This window comes from Euprymna scolopes, chromosome 6 (genome assembly GCF_053919585.1).
Source record: "Euprymna scolopes isolate OS-2025 chromosome 6, ASM5391958v1, whole genome shotgun sequence".
Taxonomy (NCBI): Eukaryota; Metazoa; Mollusca; class Cephalopoda; order Sepiida; family Sepiolidae; genus Euprymna; species Euprymna scolopes.
Window position 1 is genome coordinate 14,416,002 of NC_136487.1, and position 27,865 is coordinate 14,443,866.

Here is a 27,865-nt window from a genome sequence, read left to right on the forward strand (position 1 = left end):
CCTGTTTGCAAACTCTAGAATCTGCAAGAAAATTTCATCCACTTCACTTGTTTGATTTTTTTTTCATGTTAAAGTATTTTGACGTTCCTTGGGTAAAAATAATTTTTGTTAGATTTTTTAAAATTTTATTTTTTCTTTTATTTTTTCTGATTACTTAATGTTTATTTTAATTATGGTTTTAAACATTTAGGTTGACAGGGGTTTGCATACATAATTTTCCTTATTTTTTCATTGATGACCTTTTTCTGGCCTGCGACCAATAATTATAAAATGATCCACAGGGCCAAATGAGTTACCGATCTCTGGCATAGTGGATAAAATGGTTAGTAAAATTCAGCTATAAGTTACACTCTTCTGGAAGTTGAAGGTTTAATCCTTAATGCGGATAACACTTTGAATGCAAATGCGAATTGCTCAGGAATTTTACTCAGTCATGGCTGATGGAATGAGAACATACTACCTCATGGATTAAATAAAGGGTTCCATTCGAAATTCCGGGCAGATTCACGAGTACGACAGAAAGATTCCCGAGTTTGGCAGAGAGATAGCTGAGTTTGAGATGCACTCGAAGAAGGTTGGAAGTTATATCGACTGAAACGTTGTGAAAATAACGCTAAAGATGAGAACAGTAGTCCAAATAATATGGATACAGGAATTATGTTTTTTAATCTATTATCTGCTTTCCTCAGAATGGAATTCTCTTTCTGCTCCCTGTTTTCCGACCATACTAACATATAGAAACTTAAATGTAATATGAACAAACAAGTCCCCATCCAGATTGTCCTATAAATTTGTTACCTATCACAGTAATCATTTGCATTTAAATGGCAATATTTTTTATTATTATTACATTTTCACCCCAAACAGTGCCACTTTGATGTAGGCGGCTACTATCAGGGGCATAAGTTGCAGAAATACTATGTAGGGAGTTGAGCAGCAAGATGTCTATTTACATTACACTTGAACTTCTGCTTATCAATACAATTAAGGAAGCAGGAACCCGGAAGGGAATTAAAAAATCTAGTACTTCTGGGAAGAAACTATTAGAGTAGAAGGTTTTCTTACATCTAGAGATCTCTACTGTGTAGGGGTGGGACTTTGCTGCTTGTTGGAGGTTTTTACATTAAGGGGGTACAAGGGCTTGTAGCTTATCAAAACATCTACCATTAAAATACTTATAAAACAGGCAGAGGGATGCAACATTTCATTGATGGGACAGAGGTTGAAGCTTAGATGACAGTGAAAGACTAATAGCAGATGCACCGGCGGAAATGTGACAACAATACTTCATACATACGCGAATGGTGGCTTTGTAGAGGTACAGGATACTTTCAGGTGTAAGTAACTTTCTAGCATGATAGAGAGAGCCCACCTTCCTTGCGGTGGCCTTGGCAATGCCCTCAATGTATCTGTCCCAACTCATGCTCCCTGTGAAGATTAAGCCGAGGAGTTTGAACAAAGTACTTTGCCACATCTGGGCAGGAGCTGCTAAAAACAGCCTATCCTGCCTTGACAGAGTACAAAATAGACTTCGTGGCTTGGTGGAGGATGCCCTTTTCTCTACCCTGCAACATCTTTCCCACAGAAGAAACGTAGCGAGCCTGTCTTTGTTCTATCGTTATTTCCATGGCAACTGCTCGTCTGAGCTCCATTCTCTGGTCGCCAATCTTTTTCAAAAAACACCCGACTAGCTGAAACCACCACAATAATTTTCCCCACTCCTTATCTGTGCCTAAATCAAAACGTAGATTCCATGAACAAAGCTTCTTTCTTAGAACTGCACGCCTGTGGAACTCTGTTCCGCTTGCCTGTTTCCCTCCCGACTTCAACCTAGATGTCTTCAAGTCCAACACAAACAAATTCATGATGAACCGCCCCCCCCTCAAATAATGACACTTTATCGATTCTCCAATACTATTGCTACACTATCCCATTGATTACTGTACACACAATAACCCTTATCCCCGAGTGACCATTGGGCCTTGATAAGTGGTGAACTGCATGTAAAAAAAAAAACGGTAATGTATTTTTAGTCATAGCTATTGGTGGTTGAGAAGGTTTTTTTGTAATTATTAAAGGAAACAAGCTTAGTCTTGGCAGCATTGAATGTTAACATGTTGGTGTATAACTTTTAAAAAATTCAAATCACTATGATGTTAGATTTAAAAATTTCAATGAAATTTGATCATTCTCTAATTTTTACTGATTAAAAAAAGGGTAAATTTTTATTTTGTTTCCATGTTAAAATTTTCCTTTAAAATGGCGACTATTAAAGGTTTTCAGGTATGCTGAAAACGAATATTGCATATAAATTTTCCGCAAGTAAGTACGTTTTCCGGATATTAAGCAATGTATGTTTTATGTGATAAGTGGTGGTCATTGTTGTATGCGCAAGCGCGCCAAAAATATGCGGAAATCTATAAAAAATAAAAAATACTCGAAAAATTTTAAAAGTCGTCATTTTAAAGAAAAATTTAAAGGTAGAAACCAAGTAAAACTTTACCAAAAAAAGTAACATATTCTTTAAGAATAGTACTTACTTCGCCCTAAAGTGTTTTTATTTTATTTATTTATTTATTTAAAATGGTCTTACGAATTATATTTTTGGTCGCGTAAACTGCAAGAATTTTTCTCAAAATCCCTAAGAATTTGTTTTTACTTACGTATAATTAAAACATAAATACATTAGAGTAACGTTAATAAATGGTAATATTAAATTTATAATAATAATAAATAAATATAATAATAATTTTTTAAAAATTTTAATTAAAAAAAAAAACGAGCGTTGTTAGAGTAATTTAATAATTCAGAAATGAAATGTGTGTTCGCCGTTAAGTACCTTATCGCTTCCCTAAACTTAATTTTCATTGGTTAATAGCTAATGATTTTGACCTATCAGATAAGGCGATACAAATTTAAATAGGCACACCGTCACCTCTTCACTTTCCTTTTTCCGGTTAGGCTGTCGTCAACACGACTAGAATTTACAAAGCCGAACCTTAATTATCCGGCATCATCCTTGTTAAATCAAAACGAAAGACTTACAAATCGGCCATGGCGAAGCTTTTAGGACATTTTTTCCTTTTTCTTTTACTTGTCTTACCAACGACCATCAATTTGATGAACAGCGGTAAGTTTATTTTATGTCGAAATTAATCTAGACTCTTTTGGTTCATGTATGGCTGTTGTATTTTTTTTTTTTTTTAATTCCTACGTGGCATTTCGATGGCAGTTAGGAAAAGGGGAAGGGTCAGTTAGACACGAACAAAAAAAAAAACATTGTTCCAGAATTGGTTTACCATCAAGATTATGTGCCTATTTTTCTTTAAATTATTATTTTATATCCGATCTTTCATTTTTGAGATAATATAATTGTAGATATACATTTTTTTTATTATTTGAGAGCCATGCTTGATTTTTGACGCACCCCCTCTGCCATTCATATATGGCTAATATGTGGACCCCAAAAAGTAAACTTTGAACTTCTCATTTGCGATCTCAATTCGTGGATCTATAATATATAAATGACTTGAAATATATTCCATATATAATAATAATAATGTCGGTTCATATATTCTATATTGCTCATATATAGCGATTTTCTCTTTATTTTCTATGCACGTTGTTGTAAATCCAAGAAGCCGGTTCAAGCATGTCCGCATTTTTCTTCGGTAGCAGACAGCATAACTGAAATTGATTTTTCGAAAACGACTACTTAATAATATTGTAATTAAAATGTTATTTCTTAAATATATAATTCGAGAAAGATGATTTTATTTCGAAAACATGTTCTCATATCCTTTTTTTTTTTTTTTCTAATAATAATATTTGATTTAAAATTTGTTTGGTGCAAGCAAATCAGCTGATTTGTTTTTTAACCCTCTTGACTCTTCAGTTAGCGGTCGTTTTTCAGCTTTATTCAAAATTTTATTTTGTAGGATTTTCTTTTTTTTAAACTTAAGGTTTAATTTATTTTATATGTAAATATTTTGTTTGATTACTTTAGAATTTCATACCGAGCATATTAACTGATCGGCGATCAGTCTGATCGCCCTCCCATGATAAGAATGGTTTTCTAAATGTTATTTCAGAACGGTTACTAAACTGCAGAACTTGCTTTTTAAAGGCTGTGTATGTTTTTTCAGCGTCCCAAATTCTGTTCTTTTTTAAGAGATGTCGTTCAATACGATTTATTCGATTTTTGAAATTTCAAATTCTATAGAAATGATTTAAGATGTAGGTACAAAATAAAAAATATTAAAGATGTAATTTGATATTGAACTTCTATTTTTTTTTTTTTTCTGCTTAACATGGAGGGAGCTCACTTGAGATTTCCTACAGCAACTACCTGGTCTTTGACAAACTCCAGTTTCGCGATATCTTTTTTTGTTTGTTTATTAAATTGTTAGGTGGAAGTACAATAGTTACAAAACACCCTCCTCTCCCAATGTTAAGAATGGGGTGCTAAGGCACTTACTGATCCGCGCTATTTTTTAAATCGTATTTCCAAGTTTAAAGTTTTGATGTTTTTTTATTCAATTGTAAGGTTAAAGTACAGAATAGGTACAAAACACCCTCTCTCCCCATGTTAAGAATGGCTTTTTAAATAATGTTTCAGCACGGAGCAATAAGTGCAGTGTGCAGTGACTAGTACCATTTTTTTTCTTTTTTTTTTTTCAGTTGATTTTCTGTAAAAATCGGATGTTATAAACTCGTATCATTTTTGTAAAAGTAAAAAACAAATGTCAACAAAACAGAATACGAGTTATAAAAATAAATTAACCTTTGTATTTAAATTATCAGATATGGTGTGTTTCTCGTCTATATGTAACTTCGATAATACCGTTGATTCCCCCCCCCCTTTATTATTAATCTAATATTTAGTACTTATGCAGAGAAGGTACCATACTGAAACAGTACACCAACGTTATTTAGAAACCCATTCTTAACGTCGAGAAGCTGTTTTGTAACTATGATTAATTTAATAAGAAACAGTAAAACTTGAATTTAACATTAACATAATAAAAAATAGAACGGTACCTTTTTGTTATAGCACCAAATATTTAAATAAATAATGCAATGAGGAAAACAAAAACATCGTATTAAAGAAAATTGTAAACGTGTCCATATTTGAAAAAAAAAATCTAAGTTGTGGAGTGTCGGGTAAATACAGCAAGATAAATGTTTAAGAGTACAATGACACAAAAATTATTTTTTAAATTTTTATATATTGTAATTATATATTAGAATAACCAATGTCTTTTATTTCTTGTCACGTACCAAAAACAAAGGCTTGAACAAAAATGCTTGTTAAATGTTTTCGATAACATAAACGAAATTGATTCCCCCTTTTTTTTTTTTTCTTGAAAGTTAAAAAAAATGTCAATGGCGGGGAGGGGAATAACAGTAAAAAAAAAAAAAGAAAAAGTAATAAAAAAAAAAAATGAGTTTCTTTAAAAGTTTAAAAGGTTATTTTTGTGTGCTGATGTCCCAGAGGTTCAGTTGGTCCACGTAAGCAGTTCGAGAATCCCCTCCCTCCTCATCTGCACACGCGGGCACTTGCCCTACATTGGGAGGGGGGCAGCCTTAGCCGGAAAACCCCTTTTATTTATTTTTTAAGGAAATAAAATCTTTTTTCAACATATTCCCGTTATAACGGAAAAAAAGAAACTTGATTTCAATTTTATCATTTGAGGCAAATAATAGTTTGGTTAAAAATAATTAGAAATTTGGGATTTTATTCCAATACGCTTATTTTTCGAAACTCCACAGAATGTCTTTCTTGTTTATTTGTACTCCTTGTCGAATAATTAATTTTTTTATACCTTCCTTACAGGTTTATGAAAATTTTAATAAATAGTAAGTTATGAAAATATATATGGTCATTAACTTGCTCCTAGCTCTACTCGCGTATTGAGCATTCTTAAAGTAAATATTGAAAATACACATAACATTAATGTATTTAACTTTACTCATATCAAATAAAATTTGTGACTTGAAATGTCAATGACCTTTTTTATTATCTAACACGAATGTAGCGATGTATGACCCATTTGTTAATAATTGGCCATATGTTTGAGTTCGGTTGCAATTTACACAAACGACCTAGAGCAGGCCCTTTAGCTTCGGTCAAAGTGGAGTGCGGTTCTATTTGATCTCGGGCGCAGTCTTCTAAAACATTACCTCTTTTTTCTGAAGCGGGGTTTGATTGATTGCCTGAAGCATACCCATCGGGGAATACCAACAGAGCCCATACTGCAAATTTTGTAATCAATCAGTGCTTCCCTTTGAGAGAGAGGATCTGGAATTCTTAATTTTAAACCGATCCCGTATCGTATCTACTCTCCTAGAGACACCTGCTTTTTTTATTTAACAAAATTTTGTGATTTTTCATGGTCATGGATGCAAAAAAAAGGTATTTATCTCCTCAAAATGACAGCAAAAGAAACTAGATTTAAGTTCATAATTCTTTCCTCGCTTTTCCCACTGGTTCAAATTTACAAGAAGGGTAAAGTTGAAAAAGAAACCATTGACTTAATGCCTATAAACTTTAATTCAAAACAAAAATTGCATTCTGGTAGACGTTTTAAAATCACTTTCCACGAATTATCGCTATGACGATTTTTATTCATCATATATCTCCCTAGAGAGTGTGAAAATTCGAAAACGATTTTGAAAGCTTTAAACTGTTCATTCTGACTTGAATTAAAATTTAATGATCAAAGTTAAGTGTGGAAATGTGTTTGTTCCTAAACTAAAGAAAAACACTATCGTAAAATTGAGCCGAAATTCTATGTCAAATCTTTTTTAGGAGGAATATAAAAACATTAAAAATCGTCCGTTGTTCAATGAATATCTAGAATCGTGTATTTTTAACTCGGCACTCTAATTCAAAGGGATTGCTCTGTTTTGACACCGGTCACAGAGTACCACGTCACCCACCTTTCCGTGAAGTTAGATTTTGGGACCCCATCCTGCTACATTAACCATATTTTTATCCACAATATTTCTGAGGATCTGCATCCTCGTGCTCTAGAGTAAACGTGGCGTTTTAACTTGGTGTGACATGAAATCTGCATTGTCCATTTGCAGTAAGTCGCTTAAGAATTTTGATAAGAACATGGGAGATGAATAGGGTTGAAAGGTGGGGGGGGGGTCTCACAAGATCTCCACATTTTTTATAAAACAATGAGTTCTATACAATCACTATTTTCTTTCACGGGTTTTCAAATCGATATATCTTAGCACTTTTCTCAGCATTGCTTGATTGTTTGTGAAACGGTTCAATGTTGCCGAGAGAATACGACATTACCAAATGGAAGGATAACAACAGTTGATCAATACAAAATTATTTTATTGAGAACTGAAGACGATGCAAAATAATGAGAATTCAGTCTGAGAACGTTCTAGTGAAAAGAAAGTTTGTTTTTTTGTTTGTTTTTTCAAACTCCAAACATGCCATGTTGCTACTTGGGGCATAAGGGGCCATCATGCCTAACAAGGGATTTTGGGGAGTTGAGTAACAAGGTATCTGTTCACATTACATTTAAAATTCTGCAGGTTAGTACTATCAGGGAAGCAGAAAAGAGGGAATTCCAACATCTAGTAGTCTGAGGGAAGAAACTATTTGAGTAGTAGGTTTTCTGGCATCTAGGGACCTTAAGAGTGATGAGGTATTTTTTATTGTCAGATTAGTCAGGTTTTGTTGAGGGGACACTACTGCTATTAGTTCATCAGAACACCTTCCATTAAGAGTGTCTGTAAGGAGAAATAAATACTTACAGGAGGGACCACATGAAGCTTGTCAATATTTCTAAGTGAAAGTGTTTCTGTGGAACAAACTGGATTATAATTTGGCATACCCTGGTTGTCACTCCGTGTCATTAACCACCGAGTCATTGTCACCTCCAGCAATGTTGTTCTGATGTAGCATTTTAAGTCCTGCTTGAGACTTGCATGTTTGGCAACAGGTGTTTGACATGAATACTTCTGGCAAGAAGCTCTGCAAAACTAATCCCAGAGCCTTTTGTCATTGATGCTAGTATTTTTAGAAGCCTCCATTGAATGTTGACTACCATCATGAAAACAGAAAGACCTGGTAGTTTTCAAGCAATATCTGTGGATGAAACTTTTAAAGGAAAGGTTTTTGCATAAAATTATCTCATTCTATAAGTGACTGCCACTATGACTCAAAAAGCGTAGGTCTACATCATTGGAAGCAACAGTAGCCATAGATGTTTTCTTTCTTCTAGATGCATGTCCTGATGTAGGCTACATCTTTCTGTATGATTTTACGGTACCTTCAGATTGTTCAATATTTAAGTTGTGTGTATTGAGAAATGATTTTGACAAGTGTGAACCTTGCACCAAATGCAAAGAAACAACATAAAATAATTATCAAATGTACCAAAATGTCATTTGAATAAAAATTATGAACTTTACACAGGAAACTGCATGGGAAGAAACAAACTTGATCAATTGTTAAAAAGAAGATAAGTTAAATGTATGATGTTTGAAAAAGTCATTTTCAGTAAAAGGTTCCACAGGTGTAATCAAATTGGAACAAAGTCGAGTCACTTCAGTGAAATGACAATGATTAAAACATCCTTGGGGTGTGACTACAGTGACAAAGTTGTCCTAAGGCAGCGTTTCAGGTGGTCACAAATGGTTATATAATAACAACTGAAAAGTGTATTGCAGTTGGTTGATGATTTGGACCTAAGCAAAATCAAGCCATCAACTTATATGCATCTCCCTGACAACCAACCATCTATCATCGTCATCGACAATAAAGATATATTGCTGTTCTCATGTGTGCATATTTCAGAAATTGATCAATGCACTGATGTGGTTATCTTAATTTTTGTAGATACATTTTGGTTACATAATCTCTTATATACACACTCACAAAGAGCTAAATTTGTGTATAGTCATTATCTGGAAATTCATGTTACGAAAACAGCTATGTTTTTCTTTCTTCCCATTTGCTTCTCACTTTTTTAATTTTCTTATTTTGTCTCAGCTGAAGGTGGGCCATCCTAACGGATGCCTGACATTCACCCACTATCTCATACATTCCAACAGAAAGATCTTTTTAACTGTCCCTTTAAGTGTAATTATTTGTATTTCTCTTGCACTTGGTTCGCCAGGTATATTTGTTGTGAAGTTTTCGAAAAAAATTTTCATGAGTCCAGTTTTTCCTATAATTACTGGAATGATAGCGATCTTCCTAAGATTCCAGTTTCTTTTCATGTCATACATAAGACCTTAGTATTTCGTTATCTTTTCCTCTCCGCTCTGTTTAACCAAGCATCATTGGGGGACACTAACTTCTGCTATGGTTGCTTCTTTCTCCTTGTCTCATCATGATATCAGGTTCTAACTGTAAGAATTGCATAGTCATGGTGGATGGTGTATGACTTATTTCCAACTGTTCTTTCTGGTAAACATGTTTCCAGGATTTGCTGCTGCATTCGGTGTTCAACTTTTTACAGCTGATCCAATAGAGATATTTACACACTCCATTGTGTCACGTTGTATAGTAGCCATCACCCAGCAGAACCTTACAGCTGGGTGTCAGATAGCTCACACTCTGTGTGGCAGAACCTGCACTTGTCATTGCTGAGACCACTCATCTTAAGTGGGTTTTTGCATGTGCGCATACTGGTTCTGATCACATTGATTTAAGTGATAATATATGTATGTGTAAGATTATTTTTTATACAAATATTTAGTTACTTAGTTTGCAAACATATTTCAGTCAGAGCTATGGATAGACAGACCTCGTTAGGCTAATACCTTTACACTATGGCTGCGTTAGGTGGAGGACAAGGCTATTCAATACAATCAAATTAACATGGGAGGACATGATCAGGATGAATTTGAGAAAAGGGGATAAAGAGGTGACCAGAGATGTGTTTGGACATCAATTTCTTACAGCTGTCCAATACATGTTGGCATGTAAAAATGTTCAACCAGGGATTGTGATAATGAGCTCGTGTTCTGGAGTGGTGACTCATCTAATGTTATGTGATGAGACGAGATATCATGTTATTTTTAACTCAACTAGAAAATCCTGTTTCTGAAGAGTTTTTTTTAAACTCTATTATCATAAATGGTTGATCACAGGATTGTTAATCAATTCAGGTGATGAATCGACAGAAAGTATTGTTGTCTTGTTGTACTTGAGATGTCAACTTGGACACTTATAATCCTTTTGTTTTTTGACAAAAGAAAAGGAATCTTTTTAGGTTAAGGACAATTTATTGACGGTTTTATAATTTTCAGCAAATAAATTTAAATGCCGATAAATGCAATTTTGGAAATTAAAAAGGATCAATATGTCTACAGTATTGTTTCAGGAAAAATGGTCACGTGTTCAAAAAAATAACTGCTCATTTTCAGGAAGAAGTCTTTTTAATAAAGATTAACACGGGTTCATTTGATTGCATTGTTTTGGTATATAGCTGCTTTTCCATTTATATTGTTATAAAGTTCTGTCTGGAAGGATATCGGGCCGTTTTATTTGTCCAAGGTCTGCTGTCTGAACTATTTCGATTTTGAGAAGTTTTTCTTATATATATTTCTTTTAGTCTGTCTGCTTCACTTTTTTCGCAGAAACTACTGGATTGACCTGGTTGAAATTTTGTATTGATCTTTATAATAAGGTGCAGTGAAATAAGTATTATGGTATCTGTTTGATGCATTTGTTATGGCTTAATATATTGATTAGTATTTAATGCAAAAGTGAAACCTATTCAACCATCGATTTCATATAAAGCATTAATTCTAAGCCAATGGCCTATAACTTTTGCCCTTAGTTTTGTGTGTGGGTATATATATATATATATATATATATATATATATAACATGTTAGTTTAACCGGTCAGTCAAATTTGTACATGAAAATTCAAATCTCTTAATTTATGGATAAGAGATGTTTATAGGTTAATATTATTTATAAGCGTGTTCACTAATGAACTGGGATACTCAGGTTCAGTCCTTAGTTGAGTCATTTTAAAAACTCAAATGATACTGATGCCCTCTCACCTTGCTAAACACTCGGCATAATAAGGTGAGGATCAAGGGTAAGTTGATTAATCCTGGGAATGAATTGACATTCTCCCCTATATCTTTGTTGTAGCTAATGAAAAGGCAACCTTTGGATCGCTACAGCCGAACACATTACTTTTTTTTTTCTATTTTTATTAAACTCTATCTCCTCAGTGACAAAATAAGATGAACTTGTTAAACAATGGAATCTGTTTCTGATATTTTTGTATAAAGTTGCTTTTTAGTGTACAAACTTGTTTGCATAGTTAATAGCATTATTAAATGAAACGTTTTCATCATTATTAATGATTTCCTAGTTGTTAATGATTTCCTAGTTGTTAATGATTTCCTAGTTGTTAATAAGGCTAGGAACATAGAAAACACAAAAAGTGAGATTTAAATCTGCTGATGAAGGACCACATGAAGCTGATTCCTAACTGCTTACTAAAGAAACTTTATGACACTATAATTATGTTTCAGATGTGTTGATTGGTAAACTTCCTTGTCATATTTAGTCCGTCCACAATGTAACATGACTGTTACACTTAAACCATGTTTGTTACAGTTCAAACTTCTCTCGAACCCCCACGCTGTCCAGCATTGTCGAAAAGAAACAAAATTTCTTTCTCCCCTGTCTCGACACCAACTTAAAAAGTTTTTTGCTGCCACTGCAGGACCACATGTCTATCTCCTGGAGGATATTTCTCTTTCTTCCAACTGCCTGCTGGGCACAGCCAACCCATTTTTGCCTTCACTTTGCATGTCCCTCTCCTTCGGCACCAACTCTATCTCTCTCTCTCTCCCAACTACATGGTCTTTTTTTTCTTCAGATGCAAACCTAAGCACACTTGCCAATTTGCATACACATTCAAACGCTGCTCCTATTCTAATGCAGTCGCTTGCCATCCATTCTTTGACTGCTGCTACTATTTTCATACGCGCTCTGTTACTAAAGTATTTTGGTGTTTTGTTTTATCCACAAGAAGCTGTTGGTTTACGACATAATTTCCTTTATGATGTATCAATCACCTATCCTCATCTACTTTTGTTTTCTTTCAGGTAATGCCATCTATTTGCTGCCATCTGAAAGATTTCTTTTAATTGTATCTGAATTTGTGTCTGCTACAATTTTTTAGCAGCTAATCAGGCAATTGTCAGAATCGTATTTTCTTAGTGTGACTATTTACTTGCCTCCCTGTGAAAACACTTTTTTATGTGGAGAAAATTCACTCACCTCTCCTCAAGGGAGGGGGAGGGGCATTCTAGAATAGGACAAAACTAAAAATTGTCTCTGTCTAAAAGGATTTCTTTCATTAACCAAGGACAGAAAAGATGAAGTGTAGTATCAGAACAGATACTACACTTTGTTGCTCTTTGCTAATCAATTTAATCAAATAAAAATCTTTTTTTGTTCAAGCATGACACCCAATTTGGTTTTGGGTGCTGATGGGAGGTTGAATGCCATCTTTTGACAATAAAAATGTTTACCTACTCTAAATTAGATACCATCACCAAAATACCATATTCACTCTATTGATTTAATGCTACTTAAAAGATCCTCAGTAGTTGCAATGAAGTTTTATTTACAAAAATGAATATACATGAGTAGTTGGTGGGGAATGAGAAATTTGCAAACACCTCCAAAAAATGAAAAATACTCAGCTAATGGGGAAATTTAGTAAGACTCTCCCAATTCTTTGCTATGTGCCAGCCCACCCACTGTTTTCCAGATTAACGAAAAAAAGCAGATTGGTGTCTAAATGAGAGTAAGTGCTACCACTGATATGAAAAATAAAGATCAGGATGGACTATGAGGATGAATGGTGTCCTCCAAGATAGAAATAATATTTAGTAGTGGTCAAAATGAGGAGCAGTGTTTTTGTAGGCTGTCAAAAAAAAAAAAAAAAAAAAAAAAAAAAAAAAGACTAGGACTCATTCCACGAATGAAGAGTCCTTTTAAATAAATTTTTAAAAGGGATAGATTCTGCGGAACTCAAGACCACATGTATCATGCTTAAGCCGAGAACTCACGCTTGTCAGATGCATAAATATAATAAACCCTAACCCCTTATTGAACTGTGTGCGATTTAATCTTTTCAATTGCATCTGATCTTCACTTTTAGCTGATGTTTAAAATAAACAGTCAAATCCCAATCGGAAACAAATGCAACCCATATGACCAGTCTGACTACAGTGGGACTACATTGTTGATAGTGGATGTTATGTCAAGAACCAATGGTCACTCTGCATCAATGCAAGCTGCTATCTCTCTGGCTTTGTTGCCAAACTTTGCAACTGATGAAGGCATATTCAGCCATTTGGTTTTCATGGTTCTCACAGCATGGACATAAGAGATTGACAAGCCATCTCTGCATAATTTGGCATAAAATAGCAGTGCACTCAAAACCAGTCACCAGGTACTCAGGGTTGTTGAGATAACCCTGACCTGTTGCTCAACCACTAAGAGAAGATCTCTGACTATCCCAGCGACTCCCTAAGTGGATCTGAAGCAGTACCCACCAATAATTCTCTAATATAGTTTAATAAAATGTGCAAGGACCCTGATCCCTGGCAATGCTCTAAGCACAGCTGGGCATTCAGTGAAAGACTGCATTTCTCCTCTCAGTTTCCAATGATTTAACCAACGGGTCAGGTATGGAGTTGGGAAAGGTTCTCAATGACAGGGACCCACTGAGTATCTTCTAACAAAGTGCAACCCAGAAACGCTGATCTTTTGGTATGCCTACGACTAGTCATATCTGACATTCTTAAGCCTCTCTTACTTGGACGTTGCATACAGACCTCTATGTGAACATACCATTTTCTTCTCTCAAATTAGCAAGAATAGCAAACATGTGAAAATAAGTGATTCACAGGTAGAAGTTGTACAACCAATCAGTAAAGAATGAGAAGAAAATCGTAAGTGGTGCATGTCACACTCCTTTAAGGAAAGTTTCCTTTGAATCGAAGTCACCACAAACTTTGATCTTTGACTGGACTTCTGACCAATTCTTTTCCAGCTGCTGACTGTTCAAACCAAATGCCAAAGATCCAAATGGGGTCAGCTGGTTAGTTGAAAATAACGGGAAGAGAAGTTTGTCCACTTCAAGCTCCCAACAACAGCTCACTGGATTTGCTACAGTTGATGGCAGCTACTGTAACTTCATATCGAGTGAGTGCCTTTGCAATGTTGGTATGGCACAACATGAAACTATGATATCATTACCAAACACAGAAATCTTGACTTTCACTCTGCCAGGAAGTATAATTCTGCGCAAGGACTAAGCATTTGAATAACCGACTCCATAAGAGAAAGACAATGTTTTTAACTGAAATATTTTTGTCTTTGCAGAAAGTAATATTTTACTACCACCACGAAATATACATTGTGAAAGAAAGACATGGTGTGACTGTCAGCTGTTGGATGTGTGTGTTGAACAGAAAATCTAACATTAGATTTTCTGTTTAACACGCACCATTTGGTGACAAAAGTAATGTTTGCTAATGTTACGAGCATTTTACAGAAATTCATGGATTAACTTTCCAAAAAAATCTAAGTTTCCATGAAACAACCAAAAATAGAAAAGATTCATTCAATTGGGAAGAGTTTATTGATCGAATGCAGAGACCATCTTGTCTCTGCGATGGTGAATATTATGATTGTCAGAAAAACTCATGAAAGGAGAAATTGAAAGCGAAATGTGCCATTTGATTCTTGTAATTTTTTTTTTTTCTACATTTTGTTATTACAAAAGAACTTAATATAAAATGCCACAAACAAAATTCTGTCATCTTTAGTTGACAAATAATTTATTTGTTGAATAAAAGCATTCATCTTTTAAAATCAGTTTATTATTTGTAAAACTTTTTAAAATTATTACTTTGATTATTCTTACTTGCGCTGCAGCATCATAAAATGACCTTTAAATCAAATGATATCACTGATATATGACTATAATTGCTTACAGAATAATATTAGTTTATGAAGATATTTATTTAAAAAAAAAAAAAAAAAAGAATTTGGACATATACGTTAAAAGTTAAGTTTTTCAGTTATATATGACATAATCACATTGGCAGCAGTTCTTGACGATCACCGAGATTAAGCAACCTGGTCAGTACCAGATGGGTAACCATTTGGGAATACCAGATACTATGTGGCAGGATGACATTTCTTGCAAAAACTAGTGTCAAAATCAGATTGGGGATCACAAGACTGGGTCGGGTAATGATAGAATGACGAACACCATCTGCAGAATGGGTCTGTTCCCCCCCCCCCCCCCCGGCTAAGCAGGGTTTTTTAACGTTCGTTTTTCTGTTTTTTTACTTCGCTTATTCTTAGGTTTGCATTAACACCCCCACACACACCGAAAAACACCCCGGCAACGCCGGGTACCCCTCGCTAGTCTATAAAAGCGAAAATGTGTGTATGTGTGTTCGCTTTTTCTGTATGTCTTTTCAGAGAAGCGGTCAGTCGCCTAGCAACTTTTTAAAAATTTTTATATCGCATGTAAATAGTAATATCTCACAGTTAACAACGGAGCTCGCCTATCTATTTAATTTGCTTGACTTCGGGAAGATAAATATTCAACAGTTTTCGCTCGACGCATGTAGGTTAGGCCTTTTCCTATAATGTTTCCCTCTACCCCCAACGTCTTGGAAGGGGAAAAAAAAAGCATTCCCGCACTAAATGAAATGCTACCCCGCAGTCAAAAGTTGACCTCATTAAGTCATTAAAACGTGCACCTGCTAATCTAAGTAATTAAATAAATTCAAACGTGTTTCCGTTAGCATCTCGTGGTGACACAATGGTTAACGTCGCACGTTTTTTTAGTTTTTTTCACACTTTAATGTACAACTTCAGGTTCGATCCTCATACTTACCTACCAAAACATTTTTTTTTTTTTTTTAACACCCCCCCCCCCCGGAGTTTTGATTTACCCAAAACCACACACACCTCCAAACACCCGGGCAACGCTGGGTACCCCTCGCTAGTCTATTATATAAATCTCAAACGTCTGCGTGTGTGTTCATATGTCTGCTAAAAACTTTTGTCCTCCGGATCGTTGCAGAATGAACATGGTATCATAAGAAAGAGTGATCTCTCGGACAAATAATATCGAAAAATTAGAAAAAAATGGTCCATTATTTCATGTAGAAATGTTGTTTGATTTGAAGGTAGGGTCATGTAAAAATCTTTGCCATGACACTGAATCTTTAACATGCGTATGCAAATACGAGTTTCTAATTTTCTTTAAATAAATTTACAATGTGATAGCGTCGTTAGAATCTTAGTTCGATGGATAGGGTGCTCACTTACGGTCTTTGTGAGTTCATGCCCAACACGTTTTTTTTTTTTGTTTGTTTTTTTACAAAATTTTGCTTTCAGTTTAGTTTTTTTTTTTTTTTTTACCATTCCCCTCCCCCCGCTAGTTAAATATAAAAATCAATTTTATTGTCTTAAGGAATTTTGAAATTATCTATAAACAGATGAGAATTTATTCAATCATTTTGGCAAATGTTAACATTTCTCTTAAAATGGACAACTTGTGTAAAATCCAATAAAATTGATTTTTAGTTTTGAATCACTCCATTTTTCCCAAGTTTTTGGATGAGGATATTTAGTTTTGTCTGAAAAGTAGATCAAAGTTTTTTCTTTTACTCGTGTCATTATCTGCATAAGCACTCATCCAAATTTCAAATGTCCAATCACATTTGATGCATTCTCATATAATAATTTACATGAAATATCATGTTTCCTAATTTTCTCATGTAGATGAAAGTACCGTTGATATTGATGAATTGACTCTGCAGATTAGTTTAGAAACTTATGCCTATATTCTCAATATCATCTAAGATAAACCTCAAATTTTTTAGTGAACTTTTATTTTTATAAAAAAAATGTTATCTTTTTTTTATTCAAGTTGCATCATTTTAATGATCTTTTTCTAAATCTTTAAATTTTTAAATGACATTGTCTTAAAATGAGTTTAAAATCTCGTTTTTATCGCTGAACGTGCGGATTGAATGGACATATCTTAATAAGATGAATGAATCTGTTTTTTGAAATCTGTAAAAATTGCCAGTGCTTCTTTAGATAGTCGACAGATTTTTTTTTTTAATATAAATACGTCATTTTAAGCAAAAACAGTATTTGTCATGTCGAAAGTAGTAATATATCCAAAAATTACAAAAAATCGAGTTGAACAGCTGCTATTGTTTTTAGTAACAAAAAGGACATCGCTATGGTCTTAAAAAAGGCCCACCATTAAAGTAGTGAAAATAGATATGTCCCATGTATTCGCAGTCTTCAAGATGTTCACATCTGGGGAAAATGCAATTTCCCCCAATTTTCAGTAAAAATTACTTTTAACTATAAATAATTTTCTACTTGATGAATTCTTGTAATTTTTGGATATATTATTTTTAACATGACAAATAATGTTTTGGCTTAAAACCACATATTGTAAAAAAAATTGATCAGTTGATTCTTAACACCAAATTGCTATGTTACAAGATGATGAATATACAGTTTATCATAATGATGTTAGAATGTTTTTTTTTTTTTGTTTTTTTTTGTATTATCAAATTTGTAAACTATTAAAAAAAAATTTTTTTATCCTGATTTCAATCTTTGAACTTTTTGGTAAGGATCTGCAAGATGATAATAAACAAGAAAGTCATTTTCTATTTTGGTTGGAAACCAGATGAAACTATTTTACAAATGAAGAAATGTCTATTTTAACCTATATGGCAATAGAAAAAATCGTGTCATAAAAATCTTTTTCTTTTAAAAAAAATAATTTTAAAGACTTTTTTATACATTTGTCCTTTCATTTGAACGACTTTCTCGGTTCTGTTGCCGTTCATGTCTTAGTTTAAAAATTTCATTTTCACCACCGAAGATACAGATTGAATGGAAATAAGAGATTTAAAAGAAAAAATTTATAAATGTTTTGCTTTAGAAAAAAAACTTTGTTTCAATTTCAATATTTTAGTTTTAAACTTGAATATTTTTTCATGTGTTTCATGTACAAATGTTTTGTTCAATTAACAGATTGTTGTTGCTTGTTGAGATTAAAGCTTTCTGCTGATGCAATCAAATAATCCGCTTCTCTAGTCTACACTTGGGGCTCGGAGACCTTGAGTTTGACTTTTTTGTATATATTTTAGAATAAGCACTTGCAAATACTGTATTTCATCAGACAAATTATTAAGAGATAAGTTAGGATCAGTAAAGATTAAACACAAACGCACGATGTGTACTTGTGTTATCTGATATAGTACAGCCATTTTGTTTCTTGATAGCTTTCTAAGTAAATCTATTTTGATACAAATATTTTTTTAAAATTTATTCTGATCGATTTTATCAATTCTATATTTAAGCTGGTGGATATTTCATTTTGGGAGAGAAATCTTTGTGTGTGATAATGTCGGGTTGCATAAAAATGGTATTGACTTCAAAGAGTAAAAAAACATTTTTAAAAGTAAACAATAAAAATGTATAGATTTTTTTATTTTATTTTTTGTAACCCTTTGAAATCAGTATCATTTTATGCGACCTGACACCAGCACATAAATATTTCTTCATGTTTTTAATGGTGGGAGAGGATAAGGATAGGAAAAGTTAGAATAAAACTGATGGTGGCAATAGCAGAATAAGTGAATGTTATACCTAAAATAATGCAACATAAAGAAAAGAAAAACTAAAATAAGAGCAGAAGCCTTTCCCCGAAACTCTAAAAAGGTCTAAAAAAAACTCTAAAATGTCTAATAAAAAAACTCTAAAAAAAACTCTAAAAAGTAATTAAAAAAAACTCTAAAAACCTCTAAAAAGGTCTTTAAAAAACTCTAAAAAAAATAAAAAAAAAAAAAAAAAACTCTAAAAAGGTTTAATAAAAAAAATGATTATGGCTTTAATCCTTTTAGATAAACAGCTGAATAACAATCAGCTAACAAGGCCCATCGAAAATTTAATGAATTTAAAAACGTCTTTTTAATTTTTATCATTTTATCTACTTGTGTATTAAAGAGGAATATGGGTATACTTTTAACATTTTTTGAACAATGTGTTTGTGTGTGTTTTGAATTTGTTTTTTTCTTTTCAAATCAAATTTCTAAAAAAATTATATGAAAACAATGTTTTAAAAATGTCTATATTCTTCTTTATTCAAATTTAACAATTAACCGTGCCAAGACAAATTGACTTTCTTTGAAAATTCAGATTTATTTAACATCTTACATTTATTATAGTATAATAAAGCAAAAAAAGAAAAATCATGATTTGAAAATGGGATTTTATCCTGAAACTGAAACTTGATCGTTTATTTATTTAGAAATTAAAATCTTTATTTTAATTAAGTACATATAATTTATTTGGTGTGTTTTGATATTCATATTAAAAACCTTTTTCTTTTCTATTTATTTAAAAAGAAAATAACTTTGAGTCATGGAATTGCATTCATCTGCAAAAAATCTAGCTAATTTACATGTTCTTTTAAACATTAATTTTAATTAATTTTCTATTAGTTTTTTCGTTCCTTCTAATTAAATGTATTAATGTTATGATAGGTAGACTTGGCAAAAATATAAGTGATGTCTGAGTCACACGTAGGGAAGAAGAAATGTACTCTTTTTTTTTCTTTTTTTTAATTTTTTTTATGAAATCATGGAAATCAAATGTGAAAAAGACTTCTTTAGACATGTCATTGTTTTGACATATAGATGTTTAAGCTAGACCACTTTATGGTTCGTGAATGGAGAAAATAAAACTATGAAAACTCTTTTCTTATTACATTTTTCTACCAAGAAACAAATCATGTGATCCACATTAAAGATGCAGCAAAACAGTTTTTTTTTTGTTTTGTTTTCTAAAATAATGTCTCTTCATCGTTTGTAGAAAAGCAGTCGTTTCAATTTTAATCACCCAGCAACAATTTTAACAAAAATGAAATTCAGAAGAAATTTGCGTTTCATTAAACTTAATTTTTCATAATTTTAAAATTTTACACAAGTGAACGTACACAGAATTTTGTAGTTTTTAATAAAAAATTCTCTGCTTCCTCTAAATTCATACATGTTTTGTTTGACACATTTTGTGGTTGTATATTTTGTTTTTTCTCTTTAAATGATTTTATTTAAAGAGTGGGAACACTTTTCATCTAAAAAGCAAACCCTCATTAACTGGCATAAAAAAAATTCTCATAATATACAGCAACTTAACAACCTGGATGCCCCTATAGTAAAACACCTTAAAATATTAAATAAGATTTTAGCTTAGGGGACATGTATATCACATTAGGTTTAAATAAAAACCTTTTAACTAAAATTAGAATCGTTTTTTATTTTTTTTTGTTTTAATTTTATTTGAAATAATGTTTGCTTGTTAGTTGATATATGCATAATTGCCTTCATCTTTTAGGTCGTCAGAATGGTTTTGCCTTGGCTGAAGATGCTGACTTAGTCGAGGGTGAGGAAGAAGAAGCCACTGTCGAAACTGATGATGGGGCTACGGAGGAAACAGGAACAGCCGAAACAGAATCTGCCGTCACAGATAAGGTGAGTGTTTGCTGTGTTTTTTTTTTTTTGTTTTTTTTATTGCCCTTTGTATTCCCGTTTAACGTTCCGTAACCACTACAGCACTGGTTGATAGTGATGTATGTATTCCCAATGAGCACAACAATATAATTATTAACCTTTGTTTAAAGCTATTTCCAAATGCATTCCAACTTACTGACATTTACATCTGTGTAATAATTATTTCATATCTCATGTTTATAATAGACTGCCAGGCCGTCTGGTATTGCCCGGTCATAAAATATGCTTTGGTATATTTTAATTTATACCAATTTCGTATCTATTGCAGAGCTCATTTTCTATTTATTATTATATTGTACCCAATATATAGTAGTGATTTCAAAAGGTTAAAAAAAAATGACTTGGGTTCCATCAGTTAGAATCAAAGCCAAAACATTTAGCTCTTCAGCATTATTTCATTACCATCTGAGTGAAGATGATGTGCATATCGAAGCTTATTAAACCTAAACATAGAAATGTATATTTGTGCATGCATAGAAATGTATATTTGTGCATGCATAGAAATGTATATTTGTGCATGCATAGAAATGTATATTTGTGCATGCATAGAAATGTATATTTGTGCATGCATAGAAATGTATATTTGTGCATGCATAGAAATGTATATTTGTGCATGCATAGAAATGTATATTTGTGCATGCATAGAGAAGCACTTAAAGCTGACTAATGCCTGCCAAGCTCAAATTTTTCAATTTTGTCCCCTTAGCTAATTTTACTGTTTAAAAAAACAAATCAGATTTGTTCCATGTCCGAATCCTCTATTGCTTGACTTTCAAGTCTGTAGAGCAAAAATTGAAAGTAGGTTTAATGTGCACACGCACAAGCTTATATATATATATATATATATATATATATATATATATATATATATATATATATATATATTCTAAAGAAGCTTTAAATAAAAAGAATGCAAAAATAAAGAATGCAGTTTAGATTCCCGGAAAGAAAAAAATATATTAACTTTAACCAATCGCAGACTAAGCACCTACATAATCTGAATTCTAAAAAGTTTATAATGACCAAAGAGAATTCATTTATATATGGATGAAAAAAAAACAAACAAAAAAAAGGCCTTAACTAAAATTGTTAAATAGATTTAGCATTTGCATAAGCCGATTTTGTCTTCAATTTTAAAACAGAATTTAACTACATGAGGATGAAAAGAGAAAACCTTAACTAAAATTTTGTAAATAGAAAATGGGGATCATCAGCTGCTTACCATGTAGCTGTTTTGGAGATTTAAACTGGACAGCTGTTAAATACATGGATCTCTAGTGGATAATACAACTTCCCCAATAACAAAATATAAAATAATACAGTTACTAATTTTTACTAATATATAAAATTATATATATATATATATATATATATATATAATGTTTCCATATTGTTGTTTGATAAAAAAAAAATTAAAAAAATGACCTGTGGTTTTAAGCAGTATGGAATGTTAAGAGCTTAGAAAAACACAAAAGAAAACCTTAGTTCACTAATATCAGCAAATGGGATTGCTTTTGGAGGTTTTTTTCAAGATTGTAGAGTCTAAGCAAATACAGAGTTGGACCATTTAAAATTTCTAGCATTTGGACTACCTTGTTTTCATTGTGGAATTCTTTAGATTTCATTCATTAAAAATATACAGGCAAAAAACAAATTTGCAGAACTTTTTAAAAAGAGGGAGAGTCTTCCTTTTACAAAAGACTTCATCAGAAATAGACTTCACTGATTAGGTCACATGCTTTGCTACAAACTGAATGTCTTGACATGTGACGTGAAAACTCCAAAGTATTTACCTATTTGATGGCAAATAAAATGTAAGGAATTCAGTTGGAGAAATGACTCTCTACTTAGTGAATTTCATATTTGTCGAGAATCCTACTGTAATGGTTGATCACACTTTTTGCCGATGAAATTCAAGAGGGATTTTTCCATTTACAAGTCAATTTGAGGCTTGATATCAAAGGGTTTTTTTTTTTGAAGTTTTGCTCAAGTTACCTGAAAGTAGGTACAGACCTTACGATAGTGTAGTCAAAATGGAGAAGAGGAAGTCCATGTATATAAGGTCAATCTTTAGTCGTTTGTCATTCCATCCAATTTTATTTCTTCATTAAATCTTTTTGAGCTGCAGAAATGGTGTTATCTTCGGCATGCTCTAGACTTGGCAAGGTGTCTTCTCGAAATGACAAAACAAAGAGGATGTTGTAGATAACAATAAAGAGATTAAAGGATGATAATTGAATCTCTAAAAGACTTCTGTTTTAAGGTTATTCTTTGGACAGAACTTGTGAATTCTTTGGCAGTCAGTTGTCTGGTTGGATCATCGTTAATTACATTTAACTCGCATTCATGATTATAATGCAAACATTCTTTATTCATAATTTGAAACGGGGCGGGGATATTATTTATACTGTTACATCTTTTAACAGGTTTTCAAATTCAGGCTCAAATTAAAAACTCTCATTTCACTTGTCATATGATTCACGTGTCCGTTATTTTTGTTTCTTCTCACAATATCAAATTTGATGTATTCAATTTTCTGACATTTTCTATGATTTATGTTTAATGGAACCAAAGTTGTTCAAAAAATGAGAATTCTGTCCAATATTAAATATCACAGTTAAACTACACAAAGCAGCTTTTTGTAATATTACATTTGGTAGATCAATTATGGTTTAAGGACCTATGCAAGAAGGGGAAATAAAAAGAACAGCCTTCAGTCAATACAGGTTGACTTTCACCTTTACACATGGCATTTTGTTCGTAAATAAAACGAATTGCACGCTCATGTTACGTTAAAAAATCTTGCTGCCCAAAAAAAAAAAAAAATAAAAAATAAAACTTTTATTTGCTTACAGAATGGCATGCGTATGGCGGCTATATTCAAATACGGAGCCATGTGTGAAATGACATCACGGTAAGGAAGAAGAAAAAGACTATAAAAAGGAGAGTACATTAGAGACATGGGTGTAATGAGATGTCACGCATGGCTGGAGAATGAGAAATAAAGGTCTTTTCTTAAAACTTGAAACAGGAGTTCTTTCCTATTCTTTGTCTCCTTTGCGATTGAGTCTACAATGTCTGGATCCTGGGTATCTACATGTTAACGCCTGTGTGAAAATGTGCACTACATTACACAACTGGTGTTGACCAAAAGCTGTTCCTCTTGTTTCTCCATTTCTGCTGTGATCCTTGAACCCTAATTGATCCAATTAGGTTATTACAGGATTGCAGAATATTACCAAATATTCTTCTGATTGAAGAGATGAAATGCGTTGAAAACTCTTTTGTAATAATCATCTTTTTATTTGTAATCATCATCTTTTATTTCTCTGAACTTAAAATGATGAAAGAATAAGAAACAAAAACTGATATTAAAGTGCGTCCTTCAATTCGCTCATTTAACAATGAAAACATTATTTCAAACTAAATTGTGAATAATGGATGAACAGAATCAACAATGATATTCAACAATATACAACAACATATTTATAATAAGTAAAACCGACAAACTATTATTTCATTTTAGAAAATGGTCAAAACTAAATTTTATTTACGATTGTCAAACTGTTACTTTCAGGGTGGAGAAGAGGATGATGATGATGATGAGAAACCCCTAACAGCCTCTTCGGATGCTGACACGTACATACTCTTTATCCGACCAGTCACTTCAGCAGGTGGGTACTTTGTGTCCTCTAAATTTTTATTTTTAGGAACCCTTAAACTTAGATTAAGAGTCAAGAGTAACCAATGAAAACTTGCTAGAAATAAACTGTTAGATTGATCTTGCTAATCATTACCATCAGGTTCTTTTAACCGAGTAAAATGTTTGCAAAATTTCTCAAGAATTGTTAAGGGATTTTTTATTTATTGAACCAAATGATATAACGTTTACTCGGTTTCTGCTGTTATCCTCATTATGGTTTTTGCTTTGTTTTATTTTTAATGCAAATCGCTCCATGAACCCACTTCATATAAGGAGCTACAAAAATACTACTTCAACATTAAAAACTAACCAATCATAAGTGTTAAATTCCGACCCATAAAACGGCAATTCTTCCTCCTTTATCAGAAACATCAATCAAGGAATGTGAAAACAAGGACAAAATAGTGGAAACGAGTTACGAGATCGCCAAAAGTAAACCCAACGTCCACTTTCTACTCTCCTTTTTCTGTCATTGTATACTCTTTAGCCTTTTTCAAGTGCATTGTCGTACTTCTTTCTAATTCTGGGAACACCTGCTCTTGTTTTTTTTTTTTTTTTTTTTTTTTTTTGGTTTTTTCTTGTTTTTTGGTTTTTTTTCATTGTGTTCATCGCAATACTTGACCTGCTTGAGAGGTGACTGCTGCCTAGAATATGCACTGATTGTTTCCTAATCTTCTAGCGTTGCTCTCGATCATTTTAGTCTCATTAATGACTCCTGTTAGTTTTAAACAAAACTAATTTAATACGTTTTTATTTAAATTCTTACTTTATAATAAAATTTTGATCTTAAACTACATTTTAGTTTTTTAGTGATAAAATTGTATTAAATTTAAATATGAACTTTAATCCTTGAATCAATAAAATATCCTTAATTTTATATTTATAAATGTAAGTTTTTAAATCTAATAATTTTAGATTAACTTAAGACTTAATTTTATATCAAACTTATATTATTATTTTTTTTTACCCTTACCAGGTAGTTTTTTGGGTTTTTTTTTACCCCTACCAAGTAGGTTATTATTTTTTTACCCCTACCAAGTAGGTTATTATTTTTTTACCCCTACCAAGTAGGTTATTATTTTTTTACCCCTACCAAGTAGGTTATTATTTTTTTACCCCTACCAAGTAGGTTATTTTTTTTTTTTTTACCCCTACCAGGTAGGTTATTTTTTTTTTTTACCCCTACTAGGTAGGTTATTTATTTTTTTACCCCTACCAGGGAGGTTATTTTTTTTTTTTTTTTACCCCTACCAGGTAGGTTTTTTTTTTACCCCTAGTAGGTAGGTTATTCATTTTTTTTTACCCCTACCAGGTAGGTTATTCATTTTTTTTTACCCCTACCAGGTAGGTTATTTTTTTACCCCTACCAGGTAGGTTATTTTTTTACCCCTACCAGGTAGGTTATTTTTTTACCCCTACCAGGTAGGTTTTTTTTTTACCCCTACTAGGTAGGTTATTTATTTTTTTTTACCCCTACCAGGTAGGTTATTTTTTTACCCCTACCAGGTAGGTTATTTTTTTACCCCTACCAGGTAGGTTATTTTTTTACCCCTACCAGGTAGGTTATTTTTTTACCCCTACCAGGTAGGTTATTTTTTTACCCCTACTAGGTAGGTTATTTATTTTTTTTTACCTCTACCAGGTAGGTTTTTTTTTTTTTTACCCCTACCAGGTAGGTTATTTTTTTTTTCGACAAAGTATGTTCATTGTTTTGCCACTGTTTGTGTGCAGCCTTATGTCCTTAACCTTTGATCAAAGTATTGATCGTAGTGTAACTTGGGTTTGATTTAATTTCTACGTTAGTCATACATTTGTCAATTTTGATTCTGTTCATCATAGAGACTGGCTACTTGGTCTATATTGTAGTTAATGAAGTCCTGCGTTTGATTTGGCCATAAAGTTCAATCATGGTCCAAATTTTTATGTAATTTCAACTTCTGATGTTTCCAAAATTGTATATATTTGATGCTTTTTGATAACCATAATTACCATGCAAGAATTAAGCTTGATCAGTTTTGAATTTTCAACATTTTCATGGCATAACTAACGAGAATATGTTATACAGTATAGAGAAGTATTGCTCAGATAAGACTTGAACCCTTCTTCATTTATATTTCTTGTTATCCTATATTATACTATGTATTTATTGAATTTTATTTAACCAAAACCGTTTCTCCTGAGTATGTCCCACATTTTATTCATGTAATGCTAGTAATTGTATTAAAAATTGATTCGAAGTTTTTATGCAACAACAATATTTAAAAAATGAAGTTTTTTTTAAACATATCACTCAGAAAAATGGTGGGAGGAAAGGTAAATTTCAATAAAAAGTAAAGAGAAATGGTGAGAGTTGGAAAGAGGGGGAGATCAAATATGACATCACAATGTATTGTTTGTGAAATCCTTGTACAAACATTATCAACGAATGTTAAAATTTAATATATATATACACAACAAATACTGACCCAAAGAATCTGTCAGATAGTTTATATTCAAAAGTATTGTTTAGGATCACTGGAGGGTTAAAATTAATTCTCAGATTAGTTTTGCATCACTTTTTTTATTACAAAAATTAAAATCAGTAGTCAATGATACTAAGCCTTATGTTTAGAATCCTTATTCTAATTTTGATTGTAGAAAAATGTCTAAATTTTAAGGAATCTTAATAAATTCAGGAAATGTTAACAGCTGTGGATCAAATTCAATGTAAACGTAAAATATTTTAATTTTCTAATGGGAAATTGCATCCATATTATGTCTTTAAAAACTGTTAAAAATATTTCAAAGAAACTGAAATTTAGAAAATTTATTAATTGAATTCTAATATCTATTGTAAATATTTTTTTAAAAATCAGAGGTGTGAATTTTCACAAAGAGGTCTCCCTCTTTGCATAAAATTAAATATAGCCAACGTTAGCCACTGTTAGTGCTAGCAGTTGTTCCAAAATTCTTAATGATTGGTTAATTAGTTTAGCAGTGAATCCTATACATAAACATATACATGCCTAACTTTATATAGAAATAAATACTGACCTAACAGTTCACCAGTAGTTTTTTTTTTTATTACTTCTCATGTTACTCTTATGGATATAAGTTGAAAAAAAGATTAAGAAACAATTTACAGAAATTGTCAGATTTTATTAGTTTTTAAATGGTGCACTCATAAAACATTTGTCTCTTGTTGCTCTGTGTTTTAAACTCTATTTAAAACTTTGATAAATTTATGAAGTCAGTTTTTGTTTTTCTTTTTATTATCTGGCCATTCTTTCACCTTTCTTTTCTGTTTAGAAGAAAGCAAGCAAAACAAGTCTGAACTTTGTTTCTGATTGTTTTTAACCCACAATTCAAAGGCTAAACAAGATAGTGCCCTTTGCCCTTCAGATTTCAGTAATTGCCAGCCTGAAATAACCTATTGTGGATCAATCTGTCTGTTTATAAAGAGGTGTCCCCTCTAAAAAGGGGCTGAGGAAAAAGGTGGCCATAGAACAGATAAAGATTATTAAATTCTATTTA

The 27,865-nt window shown here is 32.3% G+C and overlaps 1 protein-coding gene across 1 annotated transcript in view; it reads left to right on the forward strand.

The window, feature by feature from the left end:
• The first annotated feature begins 2,790 nt into the window (after positions 1-2,790).
• LOC145277526 (translocon-associated protein subunit alpha-like) overlaps positions 2,791-27,865 on the forward strand; it is a 37,936-nt gene continuing 12,861 nt past the window's right edge. Inside the window, exons 1-3 of the mRNA XM_080128969.1 lie at positions 2,791-3,130; positions 20,474-20,610; positions 24,227-24,323. Coding sequence (XP_079985095.1) covers positions 3,055-3,130; positions 20,474-20,610; positions 24,227-24,323 — 310 coding nt within the window. The 5' untranslated portion in view covers positions 2,791-3,054. The remainder of the gene's footprint in view (positions 3,131-20,473; positions 20,611-24,226; positions 24,324-27,865) is intronic.